The 24,464-nt window shown below is 51.0% G+C and overlaps 2 protein-coding genes and 1 long non-coding RNA gene across 12 annotated transcripts in view; 1 reads left to right on the top strand and 2 right to left on the bottom strand.

Annotated features, from left to right (window-relative positions):
* The window catches only part of EFHD2 (EF-hand domain family member D2), a 15,759-nt gene extending 14,693 nt beyond the window's left edge, over positions 1–1,066 (bottom strand). Inside the window, exon 1 of the mRNA XM_059376212.1 lies at positions 682–1,066. Within this exon, the coding sequence (XP_059232195.1) occupies positions 682–989 (308 nt within the window). The 5' untranslated portion in view covers positions 990–1,066. The remainder of the gene's footprint in view (positions 1–681) is intronic.
* LOC132001508 (uncharacterized) overlaps positions 1–13,129 on the top strand; it is an 18,686-nt gene extending 5,557 nt beyond the window's left edge. The window contains exons 4-5 of the long non-coding RNA XR_009399633.1: positions 11,791–11,938; positions 12,412–13,129. This is a non-coding gene — a long non-coding RNA (uncharacterized LOC132001508). The remainder of the gene's footprint in view (positions 1–11,790; positions 11,939–12,411) is intronic.
* Positions 13,130–13,290: 161 nt separating this feature from the next.
* Positions 13,291–24,464, bottom strand: part of FHAD1 (forkhead associated phosphopeptide binding domain 1) — a 129,535-nt gene continuing 118,361 nt past the window's right edge. For 7 of the 10 annotated variants that reach the window (XM_059376203.1, XM_059376206.1, XM_059376201.1 and 4 more), the window contains 3 exons: positions 21,289–21,369; positions 18,699–18,752; positions 13,291–14,699 (listed from right to left, as the gene is read on the bottom strand). In XM_059376203.1, coding sequence (XP_059232186.1) covers positions 14,583–14,699; positions 18,699–18,752; positions 21,289–21,369 — 252 coding nt within the window. In that variant the 3' untranslated portion in view covers positions 13,291–14,582. Of the gene's footprint in view, positions 14,700–17,649; positions 17,744–18,698; positions 18,753–21,288; positions 21,370–24,464 lie in introns of those variants that run through there. The other 3 variants (XM_059376205.1, XM_059376202.1, XM_059376209.1) reach the window with 3 other exon arrangements.

Genomic DNA, 24,464 nt, shown 5'->3' with positions numbered 1-24,464 from the left:
GGGGGGGGGGGTCTTTGCCCAGAACCTATGTTGAGGGGAATGTGAGATAAGCAGAGGAAATGAAAGGATCCTAATAAAAAGAATGGGTACCGCATAGGGTACAGGGAATGGTAACCTTTGTTGAGGCGCTGGGGGTGTGTGTGTGGATGTTTATGATCAGGGTGTTTGGGTGGGGGTGGGGAATTCGAGTAGCTAGGGAGAGGGAAAGGGAGGCCCCGGGGTCCTCAAATCTCAGGGTGCGTGGGTGTCTGGTGGGTGGTGGGGGAAGCTTCACTAACACAGGGATCCGAGGCCAGAGCCCCGGAATCTTCAGACTCATGTGTATGGTGGTAGTGGGGGCTCGAGGGGCCTCGGGGTTACCTGGAGGGGCCGCGCGGTCCTCCACACCGAGAGTGCGCTCGTACGGTGTACGGGGGCGGGGGGGCCCGTCACCGTGAGGTGGGGTCTTGTGTCAGGGGCTCGGGGTTGCCAGACTCACACGCGTGGTGGGGAGAAGGTCCTCAAGCCTCGTGATTAAATGAAAGGGGCCGCGGGGTCGCCCACCCCCTTGGTGTGTGGGGGTTCAGGGGCGCACGGCTGGCGGCAGGGGTCCCGGGCGGCGCGGGGTTCGGAGGTTCGGGGGTTCGGGGCCCGAGGCCGGCGCGCGGGGTGGGTGGGGGGCCGGGTCGGGCGGGCACTCACTGCTTGAACATCTTCTCCATGTCCTTGATCTGCTTCCTGGAGAACTCCTTGAACTCGGTGTAGGGGTTGAAGACGCGGCGGCTGGGCGACTGGGGCTCGCCGATGCCCTGGTTGAGGTCGGCGCGCCGCAGCAGCTTGGCGCTCAGCTCGCAGTCCGCGCTGCCCAGCGCCTCGGCCGCCTCGTCGGGCGCCCCGGCCGCCGCCGCCGCCGCCCCGTTCAGCCCGGGCTGCTCCGGGGCCTCGGCGCCGCCCTCGTCCTCCATCTGCAGCCGCCGGTTCAGCTTGCTGGCCAGCTCGTCCGTGGCCATGGTGGCCCGCGCGGCGCTCGCCTGGGCTCGGCCCCTGCTCGCCGCGCGCCCGCACCGCCCGCCTCTGGCCGCGCTCTTCCTCTTCCTGACACTCCCCGGCGCCAGGCACCGCCCCCGGGGGTGGGGCTTAGGCCCGGCGCGGGGCCCGCCCACTGCCCGTCTCCGCCCCCGCGCCCGTGCGGGTGCCCGCCCAGCGCGGCCCGGGAGCCCTGGGGTTCCGCCGCTCCCGCTCTAGGGCGCGGGTGGGAGGCGCCCACCACGCAGCCATCCCCCGCCGTAGGGCTGGGGGGCCCCGTTAAAAATCCAACCCCTCCTCCGTGCTCGCTGTGGCCGCTGAGCGGCAGAGGTCGGGCTAGGGGTCGGGGACCCGGGCGGGAAGCAAGGGGATCCATCCCTTCAGTTTGGGTGTGGGTCAGGGCATCCGAGGGACGCCGCCTCCAACCTCTTCTCTGGAATCCCCACGCCGAGGAGTCGTAATCCTGAGTCTGTGACAACCTGTCGGTTGCCATGGAGACGACTCGATGTTCACCGGCCTTCTCAATGAGGGTTGCAGGGGTATGAAGGTGGATCCGGTGAGCGGCACCCGCCCCCCGCCCCCCTGTTTAGATCTCACTGCGGCTGAAGCCGCAGCAGCTTTTGGAAAGGGATGGACCTGCGGTTGCGAGGGAGATGGGGCGGGGCCTCAGCTCGGACCGATCTCGGTTCGGATACGGGAAGAGCTGAAGTGGGGAAGGGGCTTGTCCTCACCCCTGGGCCAGCGCATCATATGAATGACTTGGCAGAATAGCTGCTGGGCCACGGCTGTCCCCTGAGACTCTGCCTTAGGGGAACTGGCAGGGAGCTTTGATGCTGTCATTTCGGCGAGGGCCCCAGGGGAGAGAGATCCTTTCCAAGGCCCCATGGAATCCGGCTTCGGGAAGAGGCCCGAGAGGGTTTCTCTGTGTGGTCTGGTGTTTCACCTTTACACTGCAAAGCTGTGGACCTCCAATATCACAACCACTGTTGGGGAGGAGGAGGGCTGGCGGATAATACAGATTCCCAGGCCCGCATCCAGACAGATCTCTGCATGGGCCTCAGAAACCTGCATTTTAACAAGCACCCTGCATTTTAACTGATTCCTGAAGTTTGAGTCTCTAATCCAGACGGAGGACTGTGCTTTGTGCTTATTCTCTAAAATGTTAGGACAATGCTGAGGCTCTAATGCAGAAACTGCTCTCACCCGTTCTTGCAGAGAAAAGGCGGATGCTGGGCTTAAAATCCCTTGGTCTGAGGCAGAGAGCGCTTGAGAATGTAAAGCCAGCAAGCTGTTACAGACTGATTTGCATAGAGCAGGATCCTCATTGGTATTTGTCCGTTTGCTATAGTTCAAGAAAATTGTTAAATTAATTTAAAACGTATTTTAAAAGGAATGAAATGGAGGGGGAAAAAAAACCACTTTAGGTTTCGGAAAATGTGATGTTTTCGTTAACTTATTTTTGAGAGTGTTTTTGAGTCTAATAAAGATGTTCGGCTTAAATGGCATGATTTTTTTTTTTTTTTTAACCTCAGAATTAAGTTTCTGTTTGTCTTGGGCAGTTTGGTTCAGCTAGTTGCAAAAGGCTGGTGTCTGTATCACGCATATGTGGTCTTGAAGGACCCAAGAGAAGTAAAATAGTCTGTTTTTTTTATTGAATGCAAAAGACTAGGAATGGGGTATAGATGGAAACTTTAAAAATTCTGTCTGCCAGGGATGTCTGGGTGGCTCAGTTGGTGCAGCTCCCCACACTTGATTTCGGCTGAGGTCATGATCTTGGAGTCATGGGATTGAACCCTGCATCGGGCCCCACGCTGAGCATGGAGTTGGCTTGTCCTACTTTTAAAGATCTGGTGAACCTCAACCTGCCCCAACCTACGATTTAGAATGTGCCTGCGTGAAATAGAGCTGCCTTCATTATGTTTTGGATCTCCTTGATGTGGGAGCAAACTTTTAATAGTAATGAGATTATGTGGGGGTTTGCCTTCTTAAAAAACAACTTTCCATATATGTGAAAACCAGATACGGTTTTGGTTTGCATTATTCAGGTGGGCTGTGTCTATCAAACTCCCCGGTTACTTACCCCTTTGGCTGATGCAGGCACAGCACTCAGGAGGCTGGGGAGGTTCCATGACACAGTTGGGGAATCCTGGTTCACCTATTGCGTCTTATTTTTTTTTTTTAAGATTTTATTTATTTTATTGGAGAAAGAGAGAGAGCATAAGCATGGGGAGAAGCAGGGTCCCTGCTGAGCAGGGAGCCCAACATGGGACTGGATCCCGGGACCCCAGGGATCATGAATTGAGCTGAAGGCTGATGCTTAAGGCCAACACTTAACCAACTGAGCCACCCAGGCAACACACCTATTGCATCTTCTAGAAGGGGAACAGATTGCCCAATTCTTGTTGCTGGGTTATACTCAGGCAGAGCTCAGGAAATGCTGCCCTCATGGGTGAGCCCTTTTAACACTTCTTGGGCTGATTTTCTCACAGGTTCTTGGGGTTTAAGACAGGATGAGAGCCCATGACGCTCCGTTCTCTGCCTCTATTTCTGGGCCCTGCCTGTAGACATAGCTGTCGATCTGCTAACCCCTGAGATGCATAGCGGGGGCTGTCTTTTACTTGAACTTGTTCCTGGCTGCTGGACTTGAGGAAAGGAACCTATTCAGAAGTGAAGCAGGGGAGGAGGAGAGGCGGGGATAGCCCATGAGCCCTGATGGTGAACCTTCTAGGAACAGTTGCCAGGAACAGTTGCCTGTTTGTTAGGGGGAATTCTTTCTTTTTTCTTTCTTTCTTTTTTTTTTTTTTTTTCAAGAGGAACACTTAACATTTCTTTCTTTTTTTTTTTTTAAAGATTTTATTTATTTATTTGACAGACAGAGATCACAAGTAGGCAGAGCAGCAGGCAGAGAGAGAGGAGGAAGCAGGCTCCCTGCTGAGCAGAGAGCCCCATGTGGGGCTCTAACCCAGGACCTTGAGATCATGACCTGAGCCCAAGACAGAGGCTTTAACCTGCTGAGCCACCCAGGTGCCCCAGGGAGAATCATTTCTGAATGACCCTGAATACTGTGCCCCAAGCATAGATTTGGGCAGAAGGAAACAGTCTGGACTGGTTACATATTACAGCATTTGGTCATGTGGAAAGAATGATCTTCAGGAAAAATCACACCCTCCGCAAAGGATTTTTACAGAGGCATGGTGAGCCAGAGCCAACTCTGACAATATTCCAGCGGCAAGGGAGTGAGGCAGACTTAGTCACCATTGACTTATGTTTCTCTTCTTCCTCCCACAGAGACTTGTGTAACTATCTCTCGGGGAGGGGCCCAGTAATATTAAGAAAAACAACAGCACTTGGAAGAAGAGTGGGGGAGAAATGGGAAAGGGTTGGGAGGACCTTTTGGGTTTGTGGGGCCAGTATGGAGTGGACAAGGAGAGGCATTCCAGAGCCTCGCAGAGCTGGGTGGTCCCTGAAGCCTGAGATGCTGGGGAGGAATTAGGGAGGCTGTCAGAGATAACGTTGACTCATAAACCGCACCACTCACTTAGCACTTTATAAATACCTGCGTACTAATTAATCATCACAAACGCTCCAAAAGCATCAGGAAACCCTTGATGGATTGAGAAAGATACACTGAGGTCAAGGTTCAGGAACAGCCCAAATACTCATTTGAGTGATTGGGAGGAGTGAGAGCAGGGAATCGGGTCACAGCCTGGTTGGTCTCAGGGGCTTTCTTGCCTCCTACAAAGTCTGGAAGCTGTATACAGGACACACTGTGGGGTCGGGACTGGGAGGGCATTTGAAACAGGTGCTCCCGGGGCTGCGGAGGACAGGGGCATCGGACACCAGCTGTGGGTAGACCCATTTGTAGGTCATTAGGACCCAACCTGTCTATCTGTAGAGCTTTCTTTTTGTGGTTATCTCGGATGTGATCGATCTATTTGAAAACCAAGATCGTCTTTCAGAATAGTTACGGATGCCCAGCTGCGCAGGCTGGGAAAAAACACACAAACAAACGGAACAGGTTTCCTGCTTCTGTGAAACCCCAGGCCGTTCAGTGTCCACCTTGAACACCGGACAGGCCTTCGTGTTAACCCTATTTCAAACTCTCAAAATATGCGTGTGTGTTTTGTGGCTTATACTCTGGCAATGCTGCAAGCCTAGTGTCCTCCTGGACCCTTCTCAAAGATGGTAATTGTATGGGCTGCTGATTTTGACTTTCGTCCTACTTTGGTGAAAACTTTGTGAATCTGCATCCAGGCAGCCAAGATGTATTTATCACGTATTTTGGGAATGGGGCTCTGGTCCTGGACTACTTCTGGTCAAGGGCTAAGACGGAGGGGCGGGAGGAGCAGCACTAGCCAGTTTGAGATTTGCTGGACCCCATGCTGGGGGACAGAGAAAGGACAGCTGTCATAGCTAGTCTGTAGCACTTACTACCAACGCTGGGACTCAGCACTTACTACAACCCAGTGAAGCTCTTCATAAAATATCGAAAACCCCTTTTCCCCTTCCTACTCCTGAGACAACTTCCTGGAGGAAAGGACCTGTCTGTCCGGGTCCACTTTGGCTCCTTAGTACCCAGGGTCGTCCAGGGTCCAAGGTACTGCTGGAGAAATCCTTGTGGAATGAATGCATGATGGTCTGCGCTGCCCAAGGGCTCGGGATGGACTAGGTATTTTCTCAGTGGCCCCTCTCGAGCATCTGGTGGCCCATTTTTAGGTCTCAAGGTCACTGCCAAGAAAGAGAAGCTGCTAAAATGACACCTCTTTGCACCGACATGACTCAACACAGAAGTTAACAGGAGCTCTTAAAAACAAGGCTCTCGAGTGTCTGTCCCCTACTCTGCTGAGGACAGCATCAGCGGTATCAGATAGGAATTGGGGCCAGGCGACCTGCTGGTCCTTGGGCATCAGTGTGGCTTGGAGGTCATTTAGCGGGTCTCTGCTCAGCAGACAAGGTGGAAGAAACAAATTGGAAGGGACCGATCAGCACGGCGTGGGACCACTGCAGGGACACCGAGGATTTGGGAAACTGGGGAGGGGAATTGTGAAGTTAGCACCGTGCAGAGGAAAGCTGGCAACGGCAACTGAGAGAGAGAGAGAGAGAGCACAGTAGTTAGGGCAGGGACACCAGACCTAACATATCAACTGAGGGAAGCAGGGGAGTCTCTCAAGAAGGGGCCGGGAAACCCAGACACCTGGAGCAAGGGCTGTGTCCTGAACATGTGGTTCTTTCAGTTTCGGTCCTGCAGAAGGCAGGCTTTCTGGCCTCACCAGCAAAACTCCTTTCTCTCTAGCTGCAGGGTACTGGTGGCGAAAGGTGATGTGGTTTTGCCTTTAGGAACTGGGTTTGAAAATCCCAGTGAGGTGACCTTCGGTAAGTTACTTGACCCTTCTAGCCTCCCTTGTTCTGTCTGTAAAATGACAGGATATATCTCCTCCCACGGTCCTTGAGACGATAAAAGGAGAAAATTTGTGTAAAGTGTTTAGTGTTGTGTGTGGTGCATAGCAAAGCTCAAAATGCTTTCCGTGATGGTGATGATGATGGTGTGACTTCCTGGGAGCCAGGTGGCAGGCAATAGCCGTACAGATCTTAATAATCTGGTGTCGGTGAGCGTTGAACAGAGAGACTAGCAAATCTGGCCCATTGACACCTTTCCCTTAAAGATTTTGTTTAGCATATGGTGCTGGATCTCATGACCCTGAAATTCGGACCTGAGCCACAATCAAGAGTCGGATGTTTGACTGACTGAGCCACCCAGGCGCCCCACCACTGTCATTATAAATAAAGTTTTATTAAGACACAGCCATGCTCATTTCTTTAGATATTATGCTACAGTGCCAGACTTGAGTAGCGGTGACAGAGATCCCATGGTCCCTGAGGTGAATGAATGGCTCTTTATAAGAAAATGGTTTTTACTCTCTGGCCCTTTGTAGAAAAAGTGTGCCAATCCTATCCTCATCGATAACCAGCTGGCTTCTGGATTTCCCAGAGGAAAGTGATCCAGTAGAGAAGTTAAGAGTAAGAAGTCTGAGTTCTGACGCTCTTGCTCGTGGGCAAGTTCCTTACCTACTCATCGCTTTCACAGGTGACGCAGGAGTGATACACAGAGTGAGGGCGAAGTGGGATCGTGTCTGGACTGTGCTTGGCATAGTGGGTATTTGATGTTCGGCAAGGACACTATAAAAAGTTTGCTATTATTAACTATCAAACTTCAACCGTTGAGAGGGACAAAGAAACTTCCTGAAGAGGGTCACTGCTGCATGCAGCGCTCTCTACAGAATGCCCAGCAGTAATCCCTTAGAAAGCCCAAAAGGCGGATGTGAGCATCAAAGGTGAACTCTCCCACGCAACATACCCAGTGAATTAATGAATCCAGCTCCTTTCCAGGAAAGCAGCAGATCGGAACATGAAAGCGGAGCAGAGGTCAAGGCCATGAGGTCCAGCACAGTATCATTAGTCTTTGGCACATAGTAGGTATCTGGTATTTGTTGCCTGAATGAATGGCTGGTTCATTCATGGTTCATTATGGTTCAAACCATAAAAGTGATTTTTCAGTCAGAAAGAGAAATTAAGAAAACAAACCATTTATAACTGCAGCAAAAACAATAAAATACCTAGGAATACATGTAACCAAAGAAGTGAGAGACCTATATTCTGAAAACTATAAAACACCAAAGAAAGAAATTGAAGATGACGCAAAGCTATTCCATGCTCACGGACGGGAAGAACACATATTGTTAAAATGTCCGTGTTTCCCAAAACACTCTACAGATTCGACGCAGTCCCTATCAAAATACCAACAGCATTTTTCACAAAACTAGGACAAATAATACTAAAATTTTCATGGAACCATAGAAGACCCCTAAAAGCCAAAGCAATCTTAAGAAAAATAAAGCTAGAGGTAACCCAATCCCAGATTTCAGACCATATTACAAAGCTGTAGTAATCAAAACAGTGTGTTGCTGGCACAAAAAACAGACCCATAATCAACAGAATAGACTAGACTAGAGAGCCCAGAAATAAATCCACAATTAAATGGTCAATTGATCTATGTCAAAAAAGCAAGAATATCCAAAGGGAAAAGATAATCTCTTCAATAAATGGTGCTGGGAAAACCAGACAGCTACATGCCAAAGAATGAAACTGGACCACCATTTAACACCTGACACAAAAGTAACTCAAAATGAAATAAAGACCTAAATGTGAGACCTGAAACCATAAAAATCTTAGAAGAGGGCACAGCCAATAATTTCTCTGACATCTGCCATAGTAACATCTTTCTAGATACATCTCCAGAGGCAAGGAAACAGAAGCAAAAGTGAATTATGGGGACTACATCAAAATAAAAAGCTTCTGCACAGTGGAGGAACCAATCAACAGAACAAAAAGGCAACCTACTGGTTGGGAAAAGATATTTGCAAACGACCCATCATTTAAAGGGTTAGTATCCAAAATATGTAAAGAATTCATACAACTCAACACCAACCAACCAACAAACAAAAAACCCTATAAAATTAAAAAATGCAGAGGACCCGAGCAGACATTTTTCCAAAGAAGACATAGAGTTGACTAACAGACCCTTAAAAAGGTGCTCAAATCACTCATCCTCAGGGAAATGCAAATCAAAACCAAAATGAGATATCACTTGACACCTGTTTGAATGAATAAAATAAAACAAGGCAAGAAATGATAAATATTGGTGAGGAGGAAAAGGAACCTTGGTACGCCATTGGTGAGAATGCAAACTGGTGCAGCTGCTGTGGAAAACAGTAAAATCCAAAAATTCCACTACTGAGTACCTACCCCAAGGAAATGAAGACACTAGTTAAAAAAATATTAGTACTCCTATGTTTATTGCAGCATTATTTATAATAGCCGAGATATAGAACAACCTAAGAGTTCATCAATAGACAAATGGATGAGAAAGATGTGGTATGTGTATAAACAATGGAATATTATGCAGCCGTGAAAAGGATGAGACCATGCCGTTTGAGACAACATGGATGGACCTAGAGGGTGTTATGCTAAGTGAAATAAGTCAGACTGAGAAAGAAAAAAAAAAACATATGATTTCACTCAATAGTGGAGCCTAAAAACAAACAAATGAATAAAAAAAACCAAAAATCCCAAATAAACACAGAACCCCCCCCCCCCCAAAGAAAACAAAAAAAGCAGAATCAGCCTTATAAATACAGAGAACAAGCTGACGGTTGGCAGAGGGAAGTGGGTGGGAGGTTCAACAAGATGGCGGAAGGGGATGGCGGAAGGGGAGTGAGAGATCCAGGCATCCACTTATGGACTGGATAAGTCGTGGGAATAAAAGGCACAGCATAGGGAGTACAGTCACTGATAAGGTAATAGTGACGTATGGCGACAGGTGGCGGCTACACTTGCAGCGAACACAGGCATAATGGATAGACCTGTCACATCAGTATGTTGTACACCTGAGATTGATCTAACATGATGTGCCAGCTATACTAAAAAAATGTGATTCATCAGCCAAAGGTCACCTCTGAGTTCTATGATGATAGACCAGAGTCAGCCAGAAGATTAAAATTTCTGCCTCCGTTATCTTAGGGTCTTAGGAATGAAGTCATGTGCTACAGAGAGAGGACATTCAAAAACAGGAGCTTTCAAAGTCTTCCCGCCACAGGGTGCAGGCAGAGGCGTTGTGGTGGGTTCCTGGGGAGCAAAAGGCTTAAAAACAAAACCAGGCATGTAAGGCCACGAATTAGCCCCAAAAAACCTGGGACACTGAGCACACGGGTGCAGGCAGCACATCTTGATGGGAATGAGGCCAAGGCTGCCTTCACCCTGTGCCCCACCTCCTGCTTCAGGACAGCCTCAGCTCAAAGAGGAATTCATTAGCATTAGCAGGTTTTGGGTTTCCTCTCATCGTTAGTGTATTGCTTTCATTCCTAAGACCCAGAAAAATTGGAAACCACTCTGGCTTACCAGGAGCACACTTTGGAATGCAGATCTGGAAGCTATTTTTTTCTGCAGACACTCATGACTCTGGTTTTCACAACAGCAGGCATTGGCGTCTGTGCCAAGCTGCTAGAGAAGGGCATCTTATCTGCAAAGTCACGAATCCAAGAATCCAAATAGGCCACCATTGGCAAAGGTGGAAGGAAGTTGTTTGTCTTAGCTTCTTGGGGAATCCGAAGATTGGGAGGCCTTGGGGGCCGTAGGTACCTTGTTGTACCTTGATACCAACCCAGGGAAAAGGTTGCCGGCAGGTTTGCAAAACTACCCGGAGAGGCAGTGTCTTAGTAAAGGCCATTTTGGTGGCAAATAACAGAAAGTCAAACCAGTGGAAGTGAAAAGGGGGCATGTATGGGGAGGGAAAGCCGTTTTCTGACTGTCCTGAGCTCTTCAACTGTGCTTGTCCTTTGATTCTTTAAGCTTTCTCATTTCCTTTGAATAAACTGCCTTTCTGCCGAAGTGAGCCACAGGAGGTTTCTGTTACTTGCAACTGAAGAATCTTGAGTGGTACAAAGTGTCCTAGTGGAACCCAGGGGCCGGCACTGAAACTGGCCTTCCCAAAGAAAGAAACTAGGAAGCAGAAAGTCCTCGGGAATCCAGCTAACTCATCTGTGTCGCTTGGAAAGGCTTCTGCTTCCAATAACAGAAAACGGACCGTGGATAGATTGTAAAAATTTGGAATCCTTCCCAAAATGTCTCTGGCCGCGTGATTTGCTTTGTTGATGGGATATCAACAAACACAAGGCAGGGTCTGCCTTTGGCTCAGGTCATGATCCCAGAGTTCTGGGATCGAGCCCCGCATCGGGCTCCCTGCTCAGCGGGGAGCCTGTTTCTCCCTCTCCCACTCCCCCTGCTTGTGTTCCCTCTCTCGCTGTGTTTCTCTCTGTCAAATAAATAAATAAAATCTTAAAACAAACAAGCGCGAGATTGAGAGACTTGGTAAGTGTCTGTGGGTTGGGGCTTGTTCTCTCCTGCTGCTCTTGGGCACCTGAGCAGACCGCCCTGGGAAGGAGCCTGGTCTAGCCTGCTCCGTGATGAGAGGTCATGCTTCCCAGAGACAGACTGTCCCAGCTGAGGCCTCTCTAGGCCAGGATTCCTCATTCTTGGTACTACTTACATTCCAGATCACATGAGTTTTTGCTGTGGGGAGCGTATTCTGTGCATGCTGGTCTCTATCCATGAGATGATCGTAGTACCCCACCCCCCAAGTTGTGACAACCAAAACTGTGACTGGACATTGTCGAGTGTCTCCTGGGAGGCAAAACTGTCCCCGGTTGAGAACCGCTGCCTTAACCCAACTTGCTTACCAGTGACTGGGCACGCAAAGGCGGCCACCTTAAACCATCCGGCCCCAGCCAAGCCAGCCCAGACCAGTACAAGTGCCGTGGGATCATGAGAAATACTAAATATTTGTCATCTTGCATCACTTGCATGTTACCAGGTCATTTTGAGGGCTTTGTTCCATAGCATAAACAGGTACACCTGGCTACAGTGGGTTAAGCAGGGGTTTTTACACAGTAAGAAGTACAGAGGGAGGCATTTCAGGGATGCTGCCAGACAGCCGCCAGGTCTTTCATGTCTTTAGTTCCATCGGTGCCTGGGGAATGCTGAAGACGGCTGCCCCAGCTCCAAGCCCGAGCTCCTGGCGTGAAATAGGAGTCTGGTCAAAGGACAAAGGGCAAAGTACTTTCTCCTACTGTTGAAGACTTGCTTTCTTCTTCCTCCTTTTCTTCTTCTTGGTCTTAAAGATGTTATTTATTCATTTATTTTAATCTTTTTTTTTTTTTTTTTTTTTAACAGAGATCACAAGTAGGCAGAGATGCAGACAGAGAGAGAGGAGGAAGAAGGCTCCCTGCTGAGCAGAGAGCCCGATGTGGGGCTCGATCCGGGGACCCTGGGATCATGACCTGAGCCGAAGGCAGAGGCTTTAACCCACTGAGCCACCCAGGTGCCCCTATTCATTTCTTTTAGAGAGAGAGAGAGATTGAGAGTGCGAGTGTGGGGAGGGGGAGGGACAAGGCGAGGGAGGGGGAAAGAATCGTAAGCAGACTCTGTGCTGGGCACGGAGCTTGATGTCAGAATTCTGAGACCATGACCTGAGCTGAAGCCAAGAGATGGGCACTTAACGCACCGAACCACCCAGGTGCTCCAAGACTTGCCTTCTAGTAACAGAAGGTAATCCCTCCCCCCATCTTCGCCTCCATGTCACTGGCGGGAACCGAGTAACGTGGCCAGCTCTAGCGGCAGGGAAGGCCGGGCAATCAAGGCATTTAGGCGTCAGTCCATACAGTAGAGGAAGGTGCTGACTAAGGGGCTTGTAGTGTGTGCTGCACCGTTCTCTGGGAATCCCGGTCTCTTGTCTTTCTTGTGCAGTATCTACCCCCCGCTTCTCTTTCTGAAGACTGGCTTTTGTTTCTCCAGCACACACGTGCGGGAACCGGCCACCCCAGCCCTGGAACCGCATCAGGACTCTCAGCTCCAGGACCACCAAATACCTGCGTGGCATCCTAGTGGCAACCTTTCAAACGCCAAGGGCGAAGACGCTAATTAGCCCAGCTTGAGTTAGAAGAGGAAGCTGATTGGTCTGGTTTGGGTTGGGTATGTACTGCTCAGCCAATCAGGTGTGGTCAAGAGAGCAGCATGAGGTAGGGCAAACCGGATTGGTGGAGTAGGTGGTGGCGTATTCTCAGGGGAAAGGGGGCGTGGCTGAGGAGACAGCGTTAAAACGATACACCCAGTGGGAGGAGCGGTGAGAAGAAATTGCCATCATGGGTTATAACATTAATAGGATAAAAATTGACACGTCCGGAGCACCTGGGTGGCTCAGTGGGTTAAGCCTCTGCCTTTGGCTCAGGTCGTGATCTCAGGATCCTGGGATCGAGCCCGGCACTGGGCTTTCTGCTCAGCAGGGAAGCTGCTTGCCACCCCACTCCCTCCCCCAGTATTCCTTTCTGCCTACTTGTGAGCCCCGTCTGTCAAATAAATAAAACATTTTTTAAAAATTGACATGTCCTTGGAAGATGTAGAATATAGTGGAGTAACATGGGCATTGTATTTGACTTATCCAAATGCAAAAATACAACAAAAACCCACCTTTCCCACATGATTTGGCTTTCAAACATGAGCCACTTACCTGAATGGCTGCCTACCTAAGTGATCTCTTCTGGTGCTGGAGAAAAACTTGCGGTTTTGGACTTTGGGGATATGGTATGGTATAGGTAATACCATGATGTTCTTTATATTTTCCAGGATTTTCAAAAGTATTTTTTTAAAAGATTTTATTTATTTATTTGACAGACAGAGATCACAAGTAGGCAGAGAGGCAGACATAGAGAGAGGAAGGGAAGTCTCTCCCCACTGAGCAGAGACTCCAATGCAGGGCTCGATCCCAGGACCCTGGGATCATGACCTGAGCCGAAGACAGAGAGGCTTTAACCCACTGAGCCACCCAGGCGCCCCTCAAGAGTATTTTTAAGGTCAGGTAATGCTCACTTTCCCCACTGACTTTAGATCTTAGCCCTGTGTAAAATGTACCTTCAATGAGATATCACATCAAGAACTTTTCCTATTTCCTTCTAGTTTTAATCAGTATAAAGCATCCATTTGGTTTTAAAATAGCAAAATAGGTTTATTGCGGCTTTTTAAAAATAAAAAAGCAATGATATTCATGACTTTTGGGTCTTCCTCCTATTTCATTCGGCAGTCCTGGCCACACCAGAAAGGCAGGAAGTGGACAGGTGGACGGGGTGAGAGCAGAACATGGGAGAGAGGAGGAGGAGGGTCTCTACAAACACGGTGAGGAAAGGGCGTGTCCACCTGGACAGCGCGTTTCCTTCCGGGCCTGGGTACTTGGGTCCGGCCTCCTCGGGAGGTTGTCATTGCTCCCCTCATGCAGTCAAATGGGCAGGAGGCGATGGGAGTCCGAAACTGGGTTCAGGACCCAGTTTTGAATTTAGTAGCTGCCTGATTTTAGACAGGCAGTTTAACCTTTCTGGGCCTTATCTTCTTCCTCTGTAAAATGGGGATCAGAATACTATTAACCTCCCAGGGTCTGGGGGAGGATTAGGGGAGAAGCATTTTGAAGACTGCAGAGTGCCACATAAATGTCAGTCATTATTACTGAAGCGATAAGAGGACTAGGTGTGCTAAATTTATTATAATAAACTTAGATATAAATGTGTTCCACCACGGCCTCGGCCTCACCCCGAGGTTGCCGTTCCATCCGGCGGCCCCAGGACACGTCTCGGGTTTTGCCAGTGGTGGGTTTCTTGCAGCTCCGCGGGGGTGGATGTGTGGGTATGCCACAGCTCAGGTGTGACGCCACATCATCGTGTCTACCAGGCCTGGGAGCCTGGGCTTCAACCGTACATTCTTCATATGCCTGAGGATGTAAACATCCGTGAGTCAGTCTAAAAAGAACCCCTATCCCTGCATGCTCCGTGATACAGCATTGTGCGAACACCAGTCTAGGTCTAGCAACATGCTAGGATAACCACCTTTAAAGTCCTATGAAAGCGGCTTAGAATTTTGACACGCGAGAGTCACACACGTGACTCACGGAGGATCACGCAGGGCGGGACAGGATGACGTTTCTAGTTCCTGTCGCCAGGCTTAGGAAACAGAAGGCTCTGGCTGGATTTGCTAGATGAGTCTCTCTTGGGCATCTCCCTCACTTGGTCCATCTTTGGGGCGGCTTTTCTGGTTCCAACCTTCAATGAGCAAGAAGAAACAAATGCACAAACTCTATAATTGTGGCAGGATCCCAAAATGGTCCACTCGGATAGTTTTTTTTTTTTTTTTTTACTCAAAATAAAATGTTTGCTGTAAAAAAGAAATTATATATATGTGTAATTATAGAGAGAGAGGAGGAGGGAAGGGGAAGAGAGAGAAAAATGCGTAAAAAGAAGCTAAAATGATCCACAATGACCACTATCACCCAAAGGTAAGCACGCTGCCAGATACACAAATAAGTTTCCCTTTTTACATTTTTGTGCTTTTGAAAGCAGGCGCTTCTTATGATGGGTGTATTCATTGTGACAGAGTATCTTTCTCCTGGAAAGCTCTTACTGAGCGTGTCTAGGCCTTTTCTGAGCACCGCCCCTCCTCCCGGCTGCCCCCCACCCCCCATGTGATGCTGCCCCTGGTCTCAAGTGATTGGATGCTTGGCACAGGCTGTGCTTTGCAGATGATCGCGCCCAGGACTTGGGGTTACAGGCTCTGAGATGCTACTGGGTCCCTGGGCGGGTCCTTTAAATGGCGGGATGGTGAGGTCATCTCTTCCAGTGAGATCACTGGAGAGAGAAGAGATGAGCAGGTGCAGGGAGACCCAGAGAGGGTATATGGTGTGTGAGCTTGTGCGTGCGCGTGCGTGTGAGGGAAGGGATGCCTGGGACCGTGGGCTTACCAGTTCTCTTTAGAGGCGGGACCGCTTTCAATCCTTTGTTTTCATGAGCCAGGGGCTCCTGTACCCCCTCTAAAAGCGGCCCTCCCTGTTTCTGAGCCGGTTTCCCTTAGTTGCAGCTCAAAAGAGTCTCCCTCTCACACGTGCCCATACTGTTCATGGGATCATAACTCGCAGGTTTCTTTCCAGCAGGCTCCAGATCCAGCCCGACTTCCTGCAAGTGTCAGACTCCAGTCACAGAGTCTCGTACCCCTGGGGGTACCCCTGGGGGTGGTGGAGAGGGCTAGTGGGTTGCCAAGTTTGAGCTCAGCCATTTACTGCATGACTCTTAGTTTCCTCATCTGCCAAACAGGGACCAGAATATCCACCCTGACTTCCTCAGGGGCCCAGAGAAGATTCTGGGTAGATTTTATTTTATTTATTTTTTTAAAAGATTTTATTTATTTGTGTGTGAGAGAGAGCGAGCGAGCGCACAAGCAAGGGGAGCGGCAGGCAGACGGGGAAGCAGGCTCCCACTGAGCAGGGAGCCCGATGCGGGGCTCGATCCCGGGACCCCGGGGATCATGACCTGAACCCAAGGCAGACACTTAACGGACTGAGCCTCCCAGGCCTCCCTCTGGGTGGATTTTAGAGGAAGGGACTGCCAGGACTGCCTCTTGAGCCCTTTTCACTCAGAAAGTATAAAAATCACCTTCTGAGGCCTGTGCCAGCAGCTGACAGGGGGCCTTGAATGTGCTTTGAGACTGCGTCCAAAATCATTTGAGGGTGAGAAGGGCTAGCTTCTCTACACGAGCCTGCGAAATCAATCTTGGTTGGAGTGCCCAGTGAAAATGAAAACAGACAGCGAAGGCCAAAAAACCTCCCCCAAATCACCCTTCCTTCATATGCCTTTTTATTCGATTTTCCATAAAAGGGCTGGCTACGGATGACTCCCAAATTCCAGTGCCCTGACCGGGGGAGAAGCCGGCCTTCAGAGCTGGAGCCAGGGGGTTGGTTAAAAATAAAGAGTACCCAGGCCCAACACCCTGAGCCCCCAGGTCTGCCAGGAGCATGGGGTGGGGGGTGGAGGTCACAGAGAGCAGAGGGATGACTGGGAAGAGGAGGACGCGGGGGGCGTGTCAGGGGCAGGGCTGGGAAATCCCGCAGCTAGGGAGCTGAACAGGGGCCAAAGGGGAGTGCCAAGCCTTCGGTTTCTGCGTCTGGGAGCCACACGCCTCACCCCTGGAATGGAAGGGCAGGGATGGGGCGCCTGGGGGGCCCAGTCTCAGGTTGTGATCCGGGGGTCCTGGGATGCAGTTCCGCACTGGGATCCCCGCTCAGGAGGGAGTCTGCTTCTGCCTCTCCCTCTGCCCCTCCTCACCACTCGGGCTCTCTCGGGCTCACTTTTTCTCTCTCAAATAAACAAATTAGATCTTAAAAAAAAAGAAAGGTCAGGGATAGAAACTGGGTCATTACGCGTGACACCCGGGTGGGAATGGACTCAGGAAGCGCCGGAGAGGCTGCTTCCGGGGACTGCGGGGTCCAGAGAGGCCCCACCCAGCCTCAGGGCTTGGTTTAAGCCGCTCCTTCCTGGGAGGCCTCTCCTGGCCTCTGGACCGAGTGTGTCCCTGTGAGATCGGCTCCTGAGCGCAGGCAGCTGACCTTTGGTCCCAAAGCATCGTGTGCGATGATTAATTCATTACTGTATTTACTGGAAAAAAAAAAGCCCAATAATGGAAGCTAGAAAGGCAGGGCATTTTCTGTGTCTCTCCTCTGATTTAAGCCCGCATTGCTCCCCCTTGTTCTCATTATTGTCCCAAACTAAGGAGCCTCCTCAGACTCCCATTTCCTGTTGCTCCTGTCCCTATTAAATTTTGACAGATACGCGTATGCTTTGCACATTACAAAAATTATTTTCGTCCTCTCAGGGCGGATCCTGCCCCCACTGAGAATCCCTGATTGAACCCAACGCTGGGACAGTACCCACCATGTTGCAGGTGCTCAGTCACTGTTCCTGGAATGAATGAGGGCTGGGACAGGCCCGGTTTTGTCTGCTCCTCCTTCCCCCGCCCATGGCCGGTGGCATGGACTAGGCAGCCAACAAATACAGGTTAACTACAAGATGTCCTCTTCAGCATACAACACCCCCAAACCACTATAAACTCCTTTTAGCTGCCTTAGAAATCAATATACAATCACTGAATGGCATTAGGAAGGACAGAAAACAGAGACCCAGAGCCTTTCACGGAGGGAGGAGGCTTGCCAGGCATGGAGACTTTCTCTGAGAGGGCAACAGTGAAAAGCAGATTTTACGTGTCCTGTCTTCTCCAAGGGGCTCATGGCGACCGCGATCCTCTAAAGACTCCAGGGACACTGTAGAGGAAGGGGAAGCCGAAGCCGCACTGGGTCAGGACCATGAAGACCCTTCCGTACCGAGGAGATCCTAGTTACCAACCCTCTCAGCGGTTCCTTCCTGCTCCCGGCTCAACCCTACTGGGTGGGTAAGTGACAAACCTGTCACTCATTCCCACCTGGCAGGCTGGCGAAGGTCTCTGAGCTAGGGGAGCCCTTAGGACCCTCTCTCCTCCACATCCTGCTCTGGGAGGTCACCACCTCCCCGAATTAGAAAAAGAATGTTGACTGAGAAGAGGTTTCTATTTTCCCAACATGTCCCTTACCGAGAATATCTTCAGGGTTTTTTTACTGATAATTTTGTAGTCTCAGAATTATCGTGACCTTTTTATCTAATGTGAATGTGGCTCCTGCTTCTTATTTCCCTGCCGCGTGGTTGGCTCTCGAGCCTCCTGAGCGCTCACCTCCACTTTCTGCGACTTGGGAATGCGGTTGGGCCAATTCCAGCTCCAGGGCTGGACTGTGAATGGCAGAGTTTCAATATGTTTAACATTTCAGAGTCTTGATTCCCAGCTCTTAAAAAGAGAATGTTGTACGGATCCTTCCTTGCAATTCAAGAGACAAGGCGCCTGAAATGTATCAGGTTTATTAACCAGAGGGCGGCAGGATTACCTGCCTAAAGGAGGGGAGGCAGGGCTCACCTGGGTGTTCAGATCGGCAACGAGTTCCAGCTCTCCTACCTAGCTGTGCGGCTCTGGACGAGGAACGAGAAGTCTCTGAGTTTCAGACACCTCCTCTGCTAATGGGGGACTAATACAATGCGTACCCCTAGTACTGTTGTGAAGACTGAGAAGCGCTGGTGCCTGGCCGTACGTACTAAACGCTCAGTGCGTAACGGCGGGTGTGTGTGGGGGTCTTATTGTCAACCCGGGTTTCCCGCGGAAGTCCTACTGCTTCCTTTCTCCTCCTGGCTCACCTGGGGACTTGAATTCTGCATCTTGCTCTTCACCGTCTCTACAAACATTCGTCTCTTGAACACAGAAAGAATATTGACAACGTTTAGCTTGTTTTCTTCTTTCCCTTTTGCATCAGAGGAAAGTGGTTCCCCCGCCCCCTCCACTTTCAGATGTTGCCCATTTGGATGGACTGTTGGGCCTTCCTAGGGGTGGGGCATGGGGTGAGCATGTGCCTCTGAGGAAGGAGGCCTGGCTTTCCCGTGGCCACACCGTCCTGCTGGGCTCCTTAGGGATGTCTGTTCCGGATTCCAGAGGATTCTGAGAGGGGGAGCCTTGTCAAGCAAGGTTCCCTGGAGGATGACTGCCATCCTCCTGGGGGGCAAGTCAGCTTTGGGTAGAAGCAGAGCCTTCTAGATCAGGGGAGGGGATGAAGACGTGGGTTTCTACCTAGGATCCCAGCGGCCCGGGCATGAGGAAGCCGCAGTGGCTGACCTCCCTGTGAGGGGCTGCGGGCGCCTGCTGGGGAGTCAAGTCTCCTGGCGAATCTGGAGCTCGCCCTTCCCCTGGGGTTTCATGACTGCTGCTGAGCCTGGTCTCCTCAAGACCCTGCACCTCAGGACAGTTCGCTGAGAAAGGAGCGTGTCCTAGGCGCTGGGCACCTGACAGAGCGCGCGAGCTGGGGCCTCCCTCGCAGACCTACACTCCAGTAGGTGCTGGGGCAGGGGTGTGGGGAAGGGGGTGTCTCTCAGAGAGTCCTGAGCCCTGCGGGAGGCTCCAGCAAGACGCCTACAGGGGCTGGGGAACTAACAGCCGTGGGTGGAGTGAGCTGGGCGGGGCGGGCGGCAAACCCACAAGCCCAGGGCCTTTCTAAGGGGCCTGGAGATGGTTGCGGTGGGACTGCGGGCCTAGAAGCCCCAGATCTTCAAAGTTGCACAGAGAAGCCAGAAATCTATTTTGTGAAAGTGTCCTAATTAGAAATGTTACTTTAAAAAAAAAGACCCCCCCCCCCAAAAAAAAAGAAAACCCATGAGCCAAATGAAACGCCTCTGTGGGCTCCCATTCTGTGACATCTGCTTCGGAGCCTGCCTCCTTGGCTTCCAGTGGGGGCTCCGTCAGAGCGGCGGGCCGACTTGCCAGATGAAACACAGGGTGCCCCGTCAAACTTGACTTTCAGAGTGCAAAGGGATCATCTTTTTAGTCCAAGTACGTCTCATGCAGTATTTGGGGTATGCTTATACTAAATAACTATTTGTTGTTTATCTGAAATTCCAGTTTAACTGGGCGTCCGGTTTTGTTTTCTCGCCCCTAGATCTGGCAAGTCTACGGGGTATTCACAAAAGTCATGGAGGAAGTGTGCAGGGAGACCCCAGCTCGCCATCTTTCGGAGAGGGCATGGGTACTTGGAAGTCTCTTCCATTCCCAGAAAAAGGGTGCCAAGTTGCCCTTAAAGCAACTGTCTAAGAAGGCTCAGGGGCTGTATTTAACTGAGTCGCCCTCTGGCCTGCAGCCACTCAGCATTTATCACAGGCTCCACCGAGAGGAGCTAAGCTTAGAAGACAGTCACCAGCCAAATTCCCAGGTAGCTGTAAAGCAGGGATTTTTAAGCCAGCAGCCTCCCTTCCTTTTTTCCATCCCCACCCCCAGCAGAACGCTTTAAGCAAAACCCCATGAGGAACTTGGCGTATGAAGCAGGTAAAGGAGAACTTTTCTGGGGGAAACAAGAACAATGTTATGTTGGGGGGTAAAGTGGGGGGATGCGGAGAATCACTCTCTTCTATGGCACCCAGGGGCTCTAGGGAACCCCAGTTTGAGCACTGCTCCAAAATGTTTTCCTTGGATTGAGTCTAGCCAGTGGATGGCTGGACACTGAAGGGCAGATCCTGGCCCCCCTGGACACCTGCTTTTCCTGAACTTTCCTGAACTCACTGGGCTATAATGACATCAGTCTGCCTCAAGAACTGTCCTCAGACATGGCCCCGCCAACATGACACCGTTCTTCTCAGGGATGTTGTTCCTTATATCATAGACTGTCCTCTCTAGGGGAAAATCCACCCTTATTCTAAGAACACTTCTGAGCATCGCCTCTGTGTAGCTCACGGACACCGCGAGCTCGGGGTCTGTGCATTCCAGCTCCCACTGGCTGCCGAAAAGCCCAGTCAAGTGCAGCCTCCCCCTTGGCAGGTAAGAAGGTGGTTCGAGTTGGCACCTTCCTCCTCACTCCCGGCTCTATTTTGTGCCCACTTTCCTCCCCTTCTTGCACCAACTTATTTCATCCTAAGGGCAGAGGGCTTCCTGGGACTCCCCACTCCTCTCTTCTTTTCTTATGACCTGGCTCCAAGTCCCCGGGTCACTTAGTGCTCAGGGAGCTTGCTCTGTCAAAACCACACTTGACCTTCCCCAGGCCTTACCTCCAGATAGTGGGCTGGAGGCCTGCCTGTGTCTCAGGTCCATTTGCTCAGCCTGCAGGCAAGGGAGGGGCAGGTGTGGGGGAAGGGGAGGGGGTGGAGGTGTGTGGCACAGCACAAGGGGCTCGTACCCCCACCAGGTTCTACGCTGTGAACATGCTGTATCTACCTTGTGTCGCTGTGAGAGCAGAAGACCTCTCCATACCTGCCTCTCTTTCTCTTTGAAGGAACAGTTGCAAGGCGTTGATTCTTTTGCATTTCTCTGTTCGTGATCCTCTAAACGTTCCTGAGTGAAAACAGCAGGTGAGCAAGAGAGCATTCAATGTGTCTGGTCCTGTTCCATTCTGGGACGCACCTCCGAGGTTTCTGGGAGACCCTGGGGCTCACTGGAGTTGCGGCAGTGAATGAAGGGTGGGAAGGGCCCCCACCCCCTATCCACCCGCAGTACCGCCCTAACCACGTTTTACTTTCTCGTCCTCGCCCGGGCCAAAGGGTACCACCCCTTCCCCTGCCTACCCCGGTCCCCACACTACACGCGACCTACCGATTTCTAGTTCTTGGTCAAAATCAAGCAAGTGACACTGAGCTAATCTGGGTCTTGAGGATGCCTGGGCCCAAGACAGTTTTGGAGGATCCTCATTTAAATAAGATAGTGATGACATCGATGACGCATGTTGAGTAGTTCTGTGTGCTAAGGACCTCGTATCCACTCTCCCCTTCGAGCGAACGCACTAAGCGGGATGCCGCCTTTACTCCCACCTTCCAGATGAAGGATCCGAGCTAATTAAGCACAAGGAAGGTCCAGCCCCACCAACGTTTTGGCCACGCCCCTTGGCCAGGATCTGATTGGCTGTAGGCTTGATTGGCAGGAGAACTGAGGAGCTTCCGCAGCCAGACTCCAGCCTTTCTCACACTTGAAGCCCTAATAAAAGGCCGGGAAGGGGCGTGCGTGCTTCCAAATGGCAACTTCTGTGCATTTAAAAATTTCCTCTTGAAAATTCCAGCTTTAACCCATTCATAAAAAGGATCTGCGCTTTTCTTGGCCGTGGCCCTGGCTGTATTCACCAGTCGTAAAGGAGTTTCGCAGAAGAGCTGCTGGCTCCAGGCAGCCAGGGAGAGGGCCTTGGGGTCTGTGGCCAGTGTCTGGGGCAGGAAGCTCTCGGACAGAAATGCGTCCGAAATTGTTTCTCTCCCCCATAGTAGCCATGCTTGCTAGCACTGGGATCTGTCGACATTATGTCACTTAACCCTCTCCATCCAGTTGTTATCGTTTTTGGCGGTGGTTGTCCCGGACTCTGAGATCCAAGGGTCACTCCGGGCCAGAGGTGGGGCTTAAACCCTCTTTGTCAGACTCCCGGACTCCCGAGGCTGCCTCTGAACTGAGAGTCACAGCTGCCTTATCTAGTGATGTGGGAAGTGGAGGAGACTGAGCACCGCCTGGGCCACTGTCATTGTCCCCCTGTCGCATGGAGGGAGCTCGAGTTCAGAGTGGGTGAACGGCAAGGTTCTCTGGGAATGCCCAGCCCTGAAGCTTTCATATCAAGGCTCACCGCCACAGCCAAAGGTATGAGCATGGAAGTGTGATTCCAGCAAGTTCAGCCTGGTGAAGAGATGTTCAAACATGCAAACTAAAAACTGTATCTTACTTTGAAAAACTTTTTTTTTTTTTTTTTGAGGGTACTGGTTTGGAGCTCAAAGGGAGTAATTTCATTACGTAGTGGTTCAACCACAGCTTCTCTATGAATGGGTGAACTTTTATACATGAGACTGGAAACATTAGGGGTCCTTGTGAAAATGTTGGGCGTAAAACTTAAAAAGGAATCCTATTTTCCTTGAACTTCCATTTAAAGGATGGCTATACTCCTTGGCAGGAACTGCGGCCAAGACAGACGTATACAAGTTCCCTCTCGAATCCAGATGTATACAAGTCCCCTTTATGGGTTTTTATTTCCCGACACACAGGAATTTCTGACAACGTATTAATAACAAACCTTAAGTTCGAACCCAAGCGCTGGAATGAAAAGTGGAGGGTGAAGGGGGGGCTCCCAGAAAGGGACGCGCAGAGAGCACCAGGTGTGGAGAAGCCCCTGGAGCTGGGGAGGGCACGTGGCGCGGAGGTAGTCCCCTTTCTGTTGCGGGGTAGCGAGGTGACGCTGCTCTCTGCCAGCCTCTCTGAATGGGCGGCTGGGCGCCAGCATCCCTCGAAGGGTCCATGGGAGAGATGAAGCGTGCAGTGTGGGGCAGGTGCCCGCCACTCGGGAAGTGCTAGTGAACGGTGCCATCAGCGCGGCCGTGATTGTGGCTATAGTTTTCGTAATGTTTCCCTAAACTGTGAAGTCCCTGAATTTGAATGTTCCCAGCTCCAGCTCTTCTGGGGACACAGAGGCAGGTTCAACTTGGCCATCTTAGACCCTCCGGCACAGAAGGATGTCTAGTGTCCGACAGGCTGGCAAGGCCCTTGCATTGTGTATGAATGAGGCAGCTCATGAATAATGCATGCAGAGCCTGATTATGTAAATCCTCAGGTTTCCTTACATTTTTAGCCAGCACATGACAATGGCCTTTTTTGGGCCCTTTGCTGTCCCATTCTGTGGTCTGGTGTTTCGCCTTTGGGGACTAGCCTGCCAAGTCCTGGGGAGGACCGGGATGGGGAGGGAGACTGAGGGAGGGGTGACCTCTCCAGAGTGCACATCAAAGGAAAAGTCAGAGCTCTGTCACTGGCCCAGCTCTCCCTGACTTTGCGTGGCGTGAAAGGAAATTGTCCTTGCCTGAAGCCTGTGATGTTTAATTCAGAGCCATGGATGCTAGGAACCCCGCATCTGGGGCTCCCTGAGAGCAGGGTGGCTGCTTTCATTTCCAGGGCTATAGGCCAGGGAGCCTGTTGTCTGGAGGGTTTGCAGGATAGAGGAGGGCAACTTCCTGCAAGGAACTGATTTAACCGGAGCCTCCTGGTTGTGGGGGAGGGCATCCTTCTAGAGCCTTCTGCGGCTTGGCCTCCTTAGAGCTTATACAGGCAACACACACATAAACATGCACACATGCAAACGCACATACAAACATACACACAGAAACACACAGCGCATATGCGTGCACACTTCTATACTCTTGCCCACACGCCAGCACGCATGCACAAATACACAGCCCTGAGTCAGGAAAACCAACATTTACAAGAAGAATGGAGAGAGGCCAGCAGAGAACACAGGAACTAGAGTCAGAGGTCCCGGGGCTGGGTCTAGCTCCGCTTACCAGCTACAATGTGAATTTGGGCAAGTCTCTTAACTTCCCGAGGCTCGGTTTCCTCATCTGTAAAAGGGGGGACCTCAGAGCAGCCTGGCCAAGCTACCAAGGCATTAGTAACCCCGACTGGGGCTGCAAGGCCCG

This window comes from Mustela nigripes, chromosome 14, assembly GCF_022355385.1.
Source record: "Mustela nigripes isolate SB6536 chromosome 14, MUSNIG.SB6536, whole genome shotgun sequence".
Lineage (NCBI taxonomy): Eukaryota > Metazoa > Chordata > Mammalia > Carnivora > Mustelidae > Mustela > Mustela nigripes.
Note: the sequence above shows the minus strand (reverse complement) of the source record. Positions and strands in the feature narration are given on the sequence as shown.